General features: G+C 37.9%; 1 protein-coding gene and 1 long non-coding RNA gene across 2 annotated transcripts; one reads left to right on the forward strand and one right to left on the reverse strand.

Moving 5' to 3' along the window:
- Positions 1 to 3,936: 3,936 nt before the first annotated feature.
- LOC116930773 lies at positions 3,937 to 5,300 on the reverse strand. Its single transcript, XR_006651189.1, has 3 exons — positions 5,220 to 5,300; positions 4,482 to 5,152; positions 3,937 to 4,417 (listed from the first exon to the last, which is right to left on the reverse strand). It is a non-coding gene; the product is annotated as an uncharacterized LOC116930773 (long non-coding RNA).
- A 453-nt stretch (positions 5,301 to 5,753) lies between these two features.
- LOC116930794 (ubiquitin-related modifier 1) lies at positions 5,754 to 6,787 on the forward strand. The gene is made up of 5 exons (XM_032938193.2): positions 5,754 to 5,963; positions 6,036 to 6,103; positions 6,162 to 6,243; positions 6,493 to 6,541; positions 6,641 to 6,787. Exons 1-5 carry the CDS (start codon positions 5,941 to 5,943, stop codon positions 6,707 to 6,709), a joined length of 291 nt encoding a protein of 96 aa, XP_032794084.2. The 5' UTR covers positions 5,754 to 5,940; the 3' UTR covers positions 6,710 to 6,787.
- The last annotated feature ends 7,369 nt before the right edge of the window (positions 6,788 to 14,156 follow it).

Consider the following 14,156-nt stretch of genomic DNA (forward strand, 5'->3'; position numbering starts at 1 on the left):
TTGAAGAGGAGTTCAAATCGCACATTAAGAACAATACCTGGGAGCTTGTGCTGCGGTCCGAGATCCCTTCCAACAGCAATCTCATTGGACACAAATGGATTGGAAAGTTCAAGCCAGAATATGGTGACGTGCCAGCTCGCTTCAAAAGAAGACTCACAGCAGTTGGGTGTCATCAACGTTATGGAATAGACTTTGAGGAAACGTTTTCCCCGGTTCCACGCTACGAAACTGTTCGTGCTGCACTATCGCTGATGGCAACTCTTGATATGGGTATAATTCAAATCGACATAAAAACGGCGTTCCTCAATGCAACTCTGGACAGACCGGTCTATATGACCCAACCTGAAGGGTTTATTGAACCTGGCAAAGAAAATCACGTCTGTCGTCTCTTAAAAGCACTCTACGGAACAAAGCAGGCGCCCCGACTTTGGAGTAAAAGACTTGAAGAAGCTATTCGCAAATTTGGTATCAAGCCCATCTCAGCTGATGTCTGCATCTTTGTCCGCAGCACGAAGGAAGAGAAGTCAATACTTATCAAATTCGTAGACGACCTGGCGTACGGCAGCTCACGAAAAGAATCGCTAGAGAAATTTGCACAGTTTATGAGGTCCGAGTTTAAAGTCCGATTCTTACCACTGAAAAGATTTATTGGCCTTGACATGGTGCGTGACAGGGAAAACCGTCAAATATTCATCTACCAGACTCATCAGATCCTGAAGATCCTCGCAGAACACGGCATGACCAATGGCAACCCCAAATCTACACCAGCTGATTCCAATGCTCGTCTTAGCGCAGCGACGGTTCCGAAGAGAAAGGGAGAGAAGAAGAAAAAGCTGACGACAGAGTACTGCTCAGCAGTAGGCGCGTTACTATATCTCGCAACCACTTCCCGCCCCGACATTGCATATGCTGTCTCACAAGTTTCAAAATATTGTGAGAACCCTTAGCCAGCCCATTGGAACGCTGTCCAAACGAATATTTGCCTATCTGAAAGTATCGTGCAACTATGGTCTGTGGCTAGGAAGAAGAGACGAAGGAGCCATCGGCTATACCGACGCTGATTACGAGGGTGACTTGGATGACGGCAAATCAACATCAGGAAACATCTTCTTCTGCAAAGGTGGCCCGGTTGCGTGGGGAAGTTCCAGACAAACATGCGTCGCGCTATCCACTTCAGAAAGCGAGTACATTGCAGCAGCCAAGGCAGCACAAACAGCTAGTATTTGGCTTGGATTGGTGGAAGCGGAACTGGAGACAGAAGAGCAGGAGATAACTATTCCGGTGATGCTGAAGCTACCGTCTGTCCCCCTATACTGTGACAATCAAAGTGCCATCCGACTGGTAAAGAATGCTGAGTTCCATCAACGAACCAGGCACATCAACTTGCGGTATCACTTCATCAGGGACTACCAGGAGCAGAAGCGGATTGACGTGCAGTATGTTGGGTCGTCCAACCAACTCGCGGACATATTTACCAAACCTTTGCCGGCACCTGCATTCACTGAGTTGAGAGAAAGAATCGGTGTCGGAACTCTGAGAACGGAGTAGGTGAACCGGGTTTGAGGGAGAGTGTTGGGGATGAATCCAAACCCGCTTCAAGTACTACTCCCCAGGGCAATAACTATTGAGATGCTGTTGAGCATCTGGCCCAGAAAAGCATAGTGGAAAGGGTTTTTGCCGTATGACGTCTCTCTTACTGTTAGCATCTCATGCAGAAAAGTAATGTGTCCTGGTATTTAAATAACTCTATCTAGGACTATCTTGATGCATTCACTTCACCTGTATTGTATGGTCCTCTATGACACTCTTTAAACGGTTGTCCAGTAAATAAAGTGCCCACTAGTTCAGAAGGGTGATACGGCTTGGGTTGTACCCTTTTTATCTAAACTTATCACTCTTGAACAATTGCTTTTTCTTTGAATTGTTCTGAATCGGCTTCAAACTGAAGAGGAATTGGGGCGACGACTGACAAACTTGCAGCTTGCACTGGATTATTAATGACTACAGTTTGTTTATTCCAAAAGAGCACTTATTTTCATTTTCGCAGGTAGTTTAAGGTTCTGTAACCAGGCTTATCCGTCGGCAAACAAATTCTTTTCCCCTTTCATTTTGTTCCATTTCTCGTTAAATTCTTTTTGGAAAATCTGTTTGATTTTTTCCCGATAAGCTGAAACATAGACCGAAAATAAAGATGAGTATAACTCAGTTTTATCCATCTTTATAGTTTATATGACACGAACTCTATCGTGTGACCAGGCAGCAGATGTACCATGAACTGCGTCAAATCGCTGCCGTCTATAAACTAAAACTGAGACTGTTTCAGCAACTTTTGTTGTTTCACAACAGTTTCCCAACCAATGGAAAACGAGGGATTATTGCAACCTTGAAGGACGGCATGACAAAATTGAGCTTTACTTGATTTGGGTCATCCTAGTTTTGGTGTCATTGTGTTGGTAAAAAAATTACAAATTTATTTTTTCTCACGTGACGTCACATTTTTTAGACCTCTTCACACCCCCTAGTGACAAAAAGTCACAAAAACAAGACCATCCCCCCCCCCTAAACGTGTGACATCATTTATGAACGGCACCTCAGTGGGATGATAGAAAATGTTAGTTTTTTCACAAATAACAAAATAAAACAAAAAGAACAAAAAAAAGTAATAACGGATAAAAAGTTTTAATATTAAAATTTTTAAATCCTAAACTTTAATTCATTCCTGTTTTATAAATTGAAAGGCGATTTAATAAAGGTCTAAATAGTGTATTGGCCTAAATAAATAAATTACAAACAATAACCGTAAACATAAATAGTATAAATAAACACGAAAACAAACAAATGAAGGCGGCAGCCTGACAAAAAACTCCACACATGCCCCAGTCCCCCACACTCACCACACACCACAAGCAGGAGTGGAGGGGGCTTTACGGTGAGGAGTGGGAGAGAGCCAATAGGAGGTCCGGAATAGTCCCTCTGGGATGTAGCGGTGACGGTCTCGACTCTCGCGGACAACTTGGTCTCCGCGAGACTGTCTCGAAGGGTCGAGACCGTTACCGCTACATCCGGGTAAACTATAAGGCAAAAATTAATAAACCTTACCACCCTTAACCCCTTACCAAGAGCTATCCTTTTCTGTAAAATAATTACATTATTTTCATAAACAAAAAGAAATTGGACAAGAAGTTGTTTGTAGTTTTTGCGCTCTAGATATATACTAGATCCAATAGACTTAAGTAACAATAAATTTTTTTTTTTTTTTACTTTTTTGTGTATGAATATTTTTTCATAAGTTATACGGAAATGGATAACCCTTAATTTATTAATTTTGGTCATATAGTTTTCCCGCAATAAATTATTTAAATTTTACTTATTATTGGTGGGAGGGGGGGGTAACTGGATACCCGCTAAACCGCACCGACCTACCTGAAAAACGGCAAATCGGGTAACTATTCCAATAAGTATTTTTTTAAAGCAATATTTTTGAAAAAATGGACAGATCTTATCTAGATATATCCATTCCTATCATTTTTTTAAATTTTTGGACTTATAGTTTTCCCGATCATTACCTGATCGTGTTTTGGAACCACAAAGCGCCAACCCAAGTGCCTATGGCCCAATATAGCAGTAAAACATCCTGCGTTGTGCGTTTTCCACAAATGCGAAAATCTCATTTGTGTCCAAGTTGGTCTGCTGCGGCTGCAGGGTCTTATTGAGAAACCATCTTCTTCGCGTTTATGATTAAGTTTTCATAACTATAATTTAGATTTCCCCCCTTTCTTTCTAGCAGTGGGTACCCTATTCATTTTTTCATTTCCCAATTTCTTTTTTTCTAGCCCCAGTTCTATCTAGTTTATTTTTATTTTATTACTGTTTGTAAGTGGCTCTTCTCGTTATTCATTATTATTCTATTTATTCGTATTCTTTATACTCGAATAATTTAAAGTTTTATTCTATTTGTATTCTTTATTCGAAATATTTTTAAAAGCCACCAAAATCGAATAAAAGAATACAAATTCCAAAGCCGATTTTGGGGTACTGTTTAACAGTTACTGCATTCACATTTCCAGAGTTCTCATTGAATAGAGTGGTTCGAGGTTGCCATCTTGGATAGGTATTTCTCCCAGTTTGGTGCAACCTCAAACAAAAAAGCATTGGCAATTTCAGATAAATAGTACCAGCCAACTGTCAGTTTACAGATTATTTCTCATTCTCTTCTTTGTTTTAAAAAATGGTTAGGCGTTATTGCTGTGTCGAAAACTGTTTTAGCAAAGAATGGAATCATACTTATATAACTAATTAATATACTTATTAAATATTACCCTGCTGGACATGTGCAATGAGCAAATTGAACCATGCCGCCCTTAGCACAGGCTACCCAAGGATAGTACGTTGTACTTAATGTTTTTGATGCTGTAACCTATGTATAAATACAATATAAAATGTGATTTACATAACACGAAGAAATAGTTTGATGAATATACCTTGGCTTTCAGCACGACTGTGTTGCTTGTCAGCTCTAACCCACTAAAGTCCCTAAACGATGGGTTATCCAGATTTTGCTCCATGGCAGCAATAACTTCTTTTTGAACTTGCAGTGGTTCTCCAGTATTTCAACTTTTTTTCATTTTGAAAATAGTCAATTAGCTTAGGCCACGTCACTGCCGGAACAATTGGAATGGCATCACGATATTTTTTCCAAAGATTTTCGTCAATCCAGTTTGGATCATCAATTTTCAACGACGACAAAAGCTCTAACAACCGATTCTTTGCTATCGGTTCAAGATTTTTTGAAAATATTGAAAGTTCAGGCATTGTAAACTACACCCATTACAAAAATTGTTCACTTTCATTCGTTTCCCACCAAAAATACTAAAATTTAATAAGATTGCCCATTTTTTATTCCACAACAAATGTGGGTAGTGGAAGCCGTTGTTATCGAAAAACTGTGCCCTTCGTTATAATAATTAATTAATTAATTATAATGGGCAATCTATTTCACATTTAACTAGTTTTTCTACATATTGTCGTTTGTCTTTTTCATCAAGTCCCTGTGCATAGTCACTTAATTCACAGATTGTTATTATCGGCTCCCTTATCAGCCCGCCAGTTTCCTCTACAACATCCATTTGTCTGCTACAGAAAGTAAACACCTCTACAAAAAAATTAATAATAAATAAAGTACAGTCTATATCGAGGTCAAATAAAAATTACAAGATTACCTGATAACGAAGGAAATTCGTAATCCAATTATGAATGGAACGGAAGATAATTTCAATGGAAAAAATTAAAACTAAAACTACAACGGGCGAAACTCTGTAAGCCGCCATGCAAGAACTGTTACCAGAGTCATACATAGTCATCTGCTGTTACTAGTTCGTGTCCAATTTTTTTTTCACAATTTCATCGAACTGGCAACTTCGGACGTTAGCCAATTCTATTTAAGAAAACACACCGGTACTTAATTCAATCTATTATATAAAATGAAAAAAAAACAATTAATATAAGTAAAAATATTGTATTTGTAAAACTTAACAAACAGCAAACAATAAATGTAAATAATATAAATACACAAAGAAACAAACAAATCAAAGCGCGAACTCCACTCCCACGGAAAACCACGCTGTGTGTATCAGGAAAATGTGGGAGCGGAAAGCAGAAATACATGGAAGGGTAAAATGGTTGAGAGAGCCAATCAGAGGGCCGGGATAGTCCCGCTGGGATGTAGCGGTGACGGTCTCGACTCTCGACTCTTCGAGAACGTCTCGCGGTGATCAAGTTGCACAGCCAGCTGTCACGAGCAAGTCCGCAGTTTACTCCAACTGCAGTCCGCGTCCGCATTTTATCATAACCCGCCGAGCAGCCAAAAGTCGACAATGAACAACCAAATTTTTATAGTGACACGTGAAAATATCGTCGTACGTCGGGTTTTTCGATTCTGTTATGGAAGTCTCCTTGAATTTCAGGTAGAAAATTTTGATAATCCTGCTACTAACTGGCAATCATCCATTGAATTTGTGTTAAAATGATTTTCGTAGTGGTGGAGCTGAATTGCTTTTTGGAAAAATCAAGCAGCATATAATTAATCTACCTGCTGGGGAAACGTGTGAGTTTTCTTGAAAATGATACTTCATGTATTTGAACTAACTTTGCCTTTTTTAAAGGGAGCATGAAAAAACTTCTAAGTTGGATAAAAGATAATCTGTTAAAAGAGCGACCTGAACTTTTTCTTCAAGGAGATACAGTGTAAGTGAACTCACGTTTAGCCACTTTGGTGAAACAATATCCTTATGGTATCCAAAAACAATTCATAGCAAGCAATATGCAATAATAGATTACCAACACCCAAACTAGAATTCAACCTACAAAAATTTATTTAAAAAAAAAATCTATTATAATGTGTTGTAATTATAATTTATGTATTTTAGTAATTATTATTGTATGTTGGACATCGAAACAAGGATTAATTTTTTATTAATATTTTTTCTTTATCAGGAGACCTGGAATTTTAGTGCTTGTTAACAATGCTGACTGGGAGTTAGTGGTAAGATAAAAAAAAAAGGAATGCATTTCTTGCAATCATTACTCTCATCATCATCATTCTTCTGATCTTCATTTTCATATCCCAAATGGGTTTTTACAGGGACAGCTAGACTATCACTTGCAGAATAAGGATGAAATAGTTTTCATATCAACACTTCACGGAGGATAGATCGTGACCTTTCTCATTCATTTTTTTATTTGAACTGTGTCTTAACTCCAAATTGTGAATACATTAAACTAAAAGGATCATATTTGTTCAGCAGGTTAGCATGTTTCTATGTACGCGACTTTACATCGACAAAATAGGTGTATAAGTTCCTACGTATTGTACGTAATACCTGTTGCCGGTCAAAGGTTATCAACGTCATCCTTATCGCCACGTCCACACATCTTCGTGCTATTCTTCAGTCACTGGTTCACATTTACCCGTAATTTTGTCGGGTGCGAGTCGAAAACGGAGGTTCTTTCCTTTTCGAATATAGAATAAATTTAAGAAATGCGACCGTATGTGTATTATAAAATACTGAATGTTATTTGCGATGAAATTTCAAATTCCTCTATGCTTATATGGCCTTCCAAGACTGAGGTGGCAAATCTTAAAGAAAAATCATTGTGCTGCCGAAAAGTTGTTGCTGAAAGTAGGCTACTTTAGTTTCTTTTTTTGTGGTTTCCAGAATGATTTGGCATGATCACGTTTGTTGCTCGCTGTTCAGCATCAATCACTTTGGCAAAAATGTGTGATAAATCATAGTCATTCCCCACGATAGGAAATTCCGTTATGGTTCAAGGTAGCTAAAGAGCCTATTCGCGTACTGTGCGACACATAGTTGTGGGTTGGTTGATCAATAGTCGACGGAGGAAATTTTTTTTTTTTTTTATTTCTTTATTTTTATTTTGTTTTTTATTTTTTACAAGTTGAACCGAACATGAAAAAGGTTGGACCTATCCAGCCGTTTTCCATTTACCAATATCTTCTCTGGCCAGTACGTATAGGTCAAAACGAAAGAGAAATAAAAAAAAGAAAAAAACACGGCGATGTTCTACTGTAAGACGAGATATGGAACGAAATGATTTTAAGATTAGAACTGCCGATGTAAAAGAAAAAATGCACCGCATTCTCAGCTGTTGTAAAATCCAAGTTCATCTGAAAACGAAATCTTCCCTGTATCAGCTTTCATTTACATTCGAACTTACTCTTCCATAAACTAAAGTCGGGCTTAAAGTACTTGGGCGAAGCATGTGATCGGAGTGTTGAATTCAGTAGCTATAGATATGCAATCTGAGTAGTCTGTTTCCGTTATCTGTTGGATGGTATTGAAGTCGGAAAAGACAAGAGGCTTTTCAAGGAAGCACCAGACTTTGTAAATGGGCAAATTAGATTTTTACGCGTCTACCTTAGCGCAATTAACTTGTCACGTATGTCGTTTCATAAGTTACCCTACTGGCCAAAAGTTATTTGTACATTAGAAGCGTCATCGAAACAGGGTACGGTACACCATTTGTTTATCAAGCCAATCAAGATTTACTAGAAACTATGATGATTGACCTCTCCTAGAACCTTTGCTAATCAAGAAGAGAAAGAAGACGAACGGAGCGACTACCGACACGGGAGCAGCTCTATCACCAACTTCGCTGCAGGTTAATGGCCATGGATACCGCTGGCGCGGACGTTTGGTGGAGAGATGCCAAATGGGAAGGAACAGAGAAAAAGGCTTCTATACTTTTTACCATCAAAGCTTAGCATCTAACAAAACGAGTGGCCTTCTCATTCGTCTCTCCCTCTCTGTCTTTTCCTTGTCTCCTCTTCGTGTACTGTACGGTCTCCTCTTTTCTCTTCTTGGCCCCAAGTCTCTGATTTTATCCGGTAGCCCTTCAGAGTCTTGTAGGCGTGCGAGAACACGATTGCATCGCATTGCTATGTAATAAGTAACTATCTTCTTTCTTCCTCGCTGAGTTTTTGCCCTCTAATGATTTCTATGACCCTTACCTCCGTCTTCCCACCATCGTCGTGCGTACGTAAAATGGTAATAAGATGGAGTAAAAGATTTCCGGTTAAGTGAGCTTGTATTCTTTCTAATTAACATCCAGTCTATTTACCATCGGCCACATGTAATGCAAACGAACCAAACATTAAGCCATGCATAGTGAATTTGTTTTACAAACTAAATATGAGATGGTTTTTTTAAAATAATGTGGTGATGTGGAAACGAACAACAACGCGTAGATGTATTCGGTATGAAACCGAAACGTAAGTTTTCTTTTTCATCCAGTTTCTGGATATATAGGTAAAGCAGGAAGAGGTCGATTGATCGATTTGGATCGGAGCTGTTCTGGCTCGGAGCCAGATCATATGCTGAGGAAATATATTTTTCCTTCTTTCCCCTCTTTTTTTTATTTTTTCATATTCCTTTTTTTCTCTGGTTCTAGCTTCCCCTCCATTTCAGACTTTAACTGACTAAATTTGATCGTGGGGGGTTTTTATTTCTTTACACAACCAGGATGGAATTAATTTTACTAAGGATTTAGAAGATCCACAGCAACATACGATGGGAAGACTTCAATACTACACATCAAACATCGAATTAATTAATTCTGTGTGTGCCGAGTGGAAACTTTCTGTATCGTAGCCCATGTTCGATGTTACTCAATTCTTTGTTGACGTTACGTATGCGGCATTGGTGCGGCAAGAAAACCAAAAGAAAAAATTACAGTATGTTCAAATGGAACTTTGGTACTGTCATTGCAATATTCCTCGACTGATGAGTCAAAGGCCTACGCACTTTTGGATTGCTGTGGACGTCGTAAATCACTCAAACAAGGAATGTTAGGCTTGGTAAACAGAAACAAATTCATCGGGTCTACAAAACTACATTGGGTTGGATGGTCGTTCTCTTTCCGTCCCTCTTGTATATATACCTACAGCTATGTTAGGCATGGGTGTTGCACAGAAAAACGCCTGAGCTACGAAGATATTGAAGACCATTCTTATGCCAAGCGCATCCACAGTTCATGGGAACGGTATCATCCAATTCGTTGGGAACGGCTACCCGTTTTGAATCCAAAGCGCCGTTTGGAACATCCTACCAATTCCGCGGTGGGGAAAAGATGGGTGTATAAATTCCTTCTTCGGTCAGTTTGCTTTAGGTGATAAAAACAAATGTAATTATTGGGGACTTGTTAGAACGGATCATATTCGATATGAATAAAAGAAGTTTAAATAAAAAAATTATGGATACGCAGTTACAAGTTGGCGGCTGTTTAGTGAACATGCCGTGCGCCAAGATTTTACTGTTGGGTAAACTAATTACTGCTAATGCCTGTTTGCAGGCGTGCACAATAAAGGAAGCGGGGGAAAATAAACCTATACCGTCGGAAATCCAGGTGCAATACATAAAAGAAGGTTACGGTTGACTATGATAACAAATGCCCAAACAGAAAGCTGTTAATATTTCATTTAAATGCGGTAAATGTAAAATCAAGTTGGCCTGCCGTATGCTTTCGAAATTGTATATGCATAATGAAAATAGTTTTAAAACATGATTTTTTTTTTCTAAGCGAATGAGGAAAAAAATTTCGTTAAATATAGCATATAACACCAATCACAGTAACTTTGTTTTTTTTTTCCCTTTAGCAATAGAACATCCCATCATCCGTTTTTCTTTTTTTTTTTTTTTTTTTTACTTTTTTTCTTTTTTTTTTTTTTTTTTTTTTTTTCTTTCTTTTTTTTTCTTTTTTTTTCGCTGGGATTTCTAAAAAAAAAAATCAGATTTCACCGTTTTGTCGAAATATCCCCATGGTTCGAAACTTAAAAAATAAATAAGTTTTCCGACCATCCTGATGTATAAGATTTCCATTAGTTAAGTTCTAACTATTTTGCTATTTTTTGGAAGAAAAAATATTGAAAAATATTTTGTAAAGTAGAGAGTTTTGTTTTCTATAATTTCCTTTTATTTATTTTATTACTTATTTTCTATAATTTCCTTTTATTTATTTTATTACTTAAAAATTTTAAACGACATAATGTCGATATTTCGGCAACAACTCGTACACCCTAGCAACACTCTTGGTGAGGCGAGCTGGCACCTAGTGGAGATAGATGCCCCAAATTGGTCACATAACTTGTGTGTTACTGCAGCAGGGAATACCCGTTTGCGAATTGTTCCGATCAGTGATGGCTGAATAATTTTTTTTAGTTCTGTTGTTTCAATTGTTGGTCTACTGGGCTATAGTGGGAAACTAAAAATAATTCGTCATGGTCGTCTTTGTGCAAAACTGCAGATGAGTTTCTGTGACACCATTTTTGGCTTAAAATCCATGAAAAATACATTTGACATTGTATCCACCCAAAAGAGCAACTTACCTCGTTACAGGGTCATACTGGTAACCTATTTTATTGTTTTAGAAAACGTAAATTGCGCTAATAGAAACGTAGACGGACACGTTTTTAAAAAATCCAAACATAGTTAAACGTTTGCTTTTTTTTGAAACCAGATTAAATTGAAAGGATTGAAACTTGAAAGCAAGAAAATGGCAGACGATGCAAAAAAAACTGTGCAAACCTTTGCTACTCTCCCCTAACAACGTTGAACATGCCATTTATATGCAGGGAAACATTTTTTGATATAAGCTATTTTTTTTAGCAAAACCACGTGTAAAACAATAGAAGTTTACACATTATTTTCCCGCGTTTGCTATCATCACTCTGCAGAACATCAGCAATACCCGGAATTTTCCATGTGTCAGCTTTAAGATGTCTCCACGGAGTCGTAAACGACTAACTTAGTCAAACTTCGCATTCCTCAGAAATGATAAAGGTTCTAATTAGTAAAAAAATTACAATAAAAAAAGTGTTACCGGCTGCTAACGCATACGGACATTAGCTTGTTAAAAAAACATGTGGCGCATATCTGCAGAGGGAGAAAATCAATCTAACTCGGTTTTATTGATTGGCATATTCTTGTATCAATGTATCTAGAATAATCTAAAGATTAAAAACTCCAGTTGCAATAAAAGCTACTGCTTTTATGCCCGTGGCTGAATAACTATTGGTGCTATTAAACTTGAAATCCGTTTTTAATGTTGCTCTCATTCTGATAGCTAATAGTTATCAAAGAAGCAAACAAAAAGTAGGCGGGGAAAAAAGAACCTTCCTATCAATATTTTACAGCCAATGAACATGAGAGATATGTCGAAATTTCATACGACTCGCTATCGCTTTAGTGTTACTTTCAGTGTTATGCAGCTGCCATTGGAAATTGATAGAAGGGCGTATATTTTCATGTCCGTTAGATTTTCAGGCAAAGATTGGGAAAAGGAGACAATGGCTTCTCTTAATTCTCTTTTCAGTGTGTCATAAGGCTGAGAGCTTTGTGTTTGAACATACATAGAGCCTTTGAAAATAGTAAAAATCGTTTCCGTTTTGAATTTACAGGTTTTGTGTTATCCGTGATTCTAGCAAATATCAAAATTCAGGCATGAAAATGTAGTAAAGGAAGAAAAACAACTTATTCAAACAAAGTTGTGTGATCAGTTGCGTTTTCTAAACAACATACCACGTTCGTGTCTCTTGTGTTTCGAACGGCGCTCATCTCCCTAACCAAATTTAGACACATTTGAATGAGGAAAAAAATGCATTATCTTATAAAGTAGTGAATCACGTATGGCAGCTACGACACTGAGATTATGAACCAATCGCACCTGAAAACCTTATGCTGATCTCAAATTGGGTCGTTCCAACGAAATGAAGAAAGTAACGGATAATAACCAGTCATAATTTAAACAAACTCAAAAATCTATTCTTTCACTGATTCTTTACATGCTGTTTAGGCATGCAAGACAATTCAAAAGCAAACACTTGAAGATAAATGCCAGTAATAAATACTTTCTACTTTGAATAACCGACCGATTTTGCTCTTAGTAACGTCTAATAGGGCTAAAAATATTGCATTGAAAGCGAAGATTGCGTACGTGCAAGCAACGATGTCCCCACACATTTCTTGTTGTCGTATTTACACAAGAATTGCGTTTGGACAATCAGGGCCTGCAACGTCTCCTGAACAAAAAATGTTCTAAGCTTCGTCTAAACCATGATGACAGCTTATGGGCTGCCTGCGATTATTGACATCGAAATAGTACTTTATTGAACTAAAAATTACTTGATTCATCGTCACTCTCTTGTTAAACAAAGGAAAGAAATATGAATAGGAAATTTGGGTAAAAGATAATGACGTCAAATGGCTAATGTCATGCGCACGGATAATGTCATACGCAGTGCGAATCGAGATCGGAAAATTCCGAGTGCAGAAGGTACATCGTAGGTTATCACAAGCCAAAAAAATTGCGATTCTAGAATTTTTACGATCGCCTTAAGATTCGTTGGCAGGTTTGATACGTACGGAACCTACTTCTTTGCAGACTTAGATAAATGAAAACCTATGGATTCCATGTGAAACGACATCGATTGCTTGGAAATCCTACGGTAGAGGCACAACTTAATCCAAACAATTAAGATAACCAATGGTAGATGTTTAACTTGATTTATGATTTTGCAGAGTAGCTTACCTTGGTTAGATTGTAAAAGTTCATCACCGAAATTTTGAAAATGTTGTTCAGCTGACATTGGATATAAGACCGTTTAGAATGGTATCCAAAGTCCAAAAGGATTGTTATGTCTCGTAATGGAACCAAATGTCGACCATGTAAACTTTGCGTACAAAAGCCACTCTGGTGTTGCTAAGAATCCAGGTAATAACATAAGGAAGCTTAGTTAAAAAAGAGGAACAACGGAAACGGGAATCAAATCGTAATCTGTTTACGTTGACATCGAGTTTTTCCCGACTCAGATCAAAGCTCTTTTTCTATCTGAACCCTTGACATTGGTCGCCATAATAGAATTAATGCTGCATTTCTCCACAATATAGACTATTTCCGCCTCAGTTCACTAGGCGCTTAAAACCCCCATCCATCAACAGAGTCTGAAACAGCTAGAAAAGCTTTGTCGCTTCCCACCGTCGTTTTTTTTAGAGTATAAGATTCTACTACAATGCCATATGGACGCACATACATCACTCTTGCCGTCTTTTTTTAATCGGTAAAAAGGGGAGAGTTCGTCCGACGTCCATGTCCAAGAAAGAAACCCATGTCACATACTGACAGGTCGGTCTAACGACGCTCGACTCTTTAGCAAGCAGTGAATTCGGTTTGCATGAGTAAATGCACGTCACATTAAATACGGATAGGGTCAAATAGTGATTAGTGAAAGCAAAGTTGTAGAGCGCAATCCTAGTTTTTGACGTAGGCTACTTGGGAGGGGGGGGGTCATAAATGTTGGCTTGGAAGGTAATGTGTAAAGGGATTCTAGACCGCCTAGTCATAGCAGACCGTCTAGAATAATGCTCCCAAATGTTACAGGGAAACTTAATTACCTTTTCCCATCTAATCAAACGGCACTTTGTTCATGTTCTTTATCTTCATTCAACTCGGTTAATAACTATTTCTAGTACTTGCTGCTGGTAGGGAGATGATTCAAATAGCACCATCAGCAAGCGATACCATAGCCATAATTTGTGCGAATTCCTATTGACATAAACAAGTGTTAGGTGAATTTGGTGTTAATT

The sequence above is a fragment of the Daphnia magna genome, linkage group LG9, assembly GCF_020631705.1.
Source record: "Daphnia magna isolate NIES linkage group LG9, ASM2063170v1.1, whole genome shotgun sequence".
Taxonomy (NCBI): domain Eukaryota; kingdom Metazoa; phylum Arthropoda; class Branchiopoda; order Diplostraca; family Daphniidae; genus Daphnia; species Daphnia magna.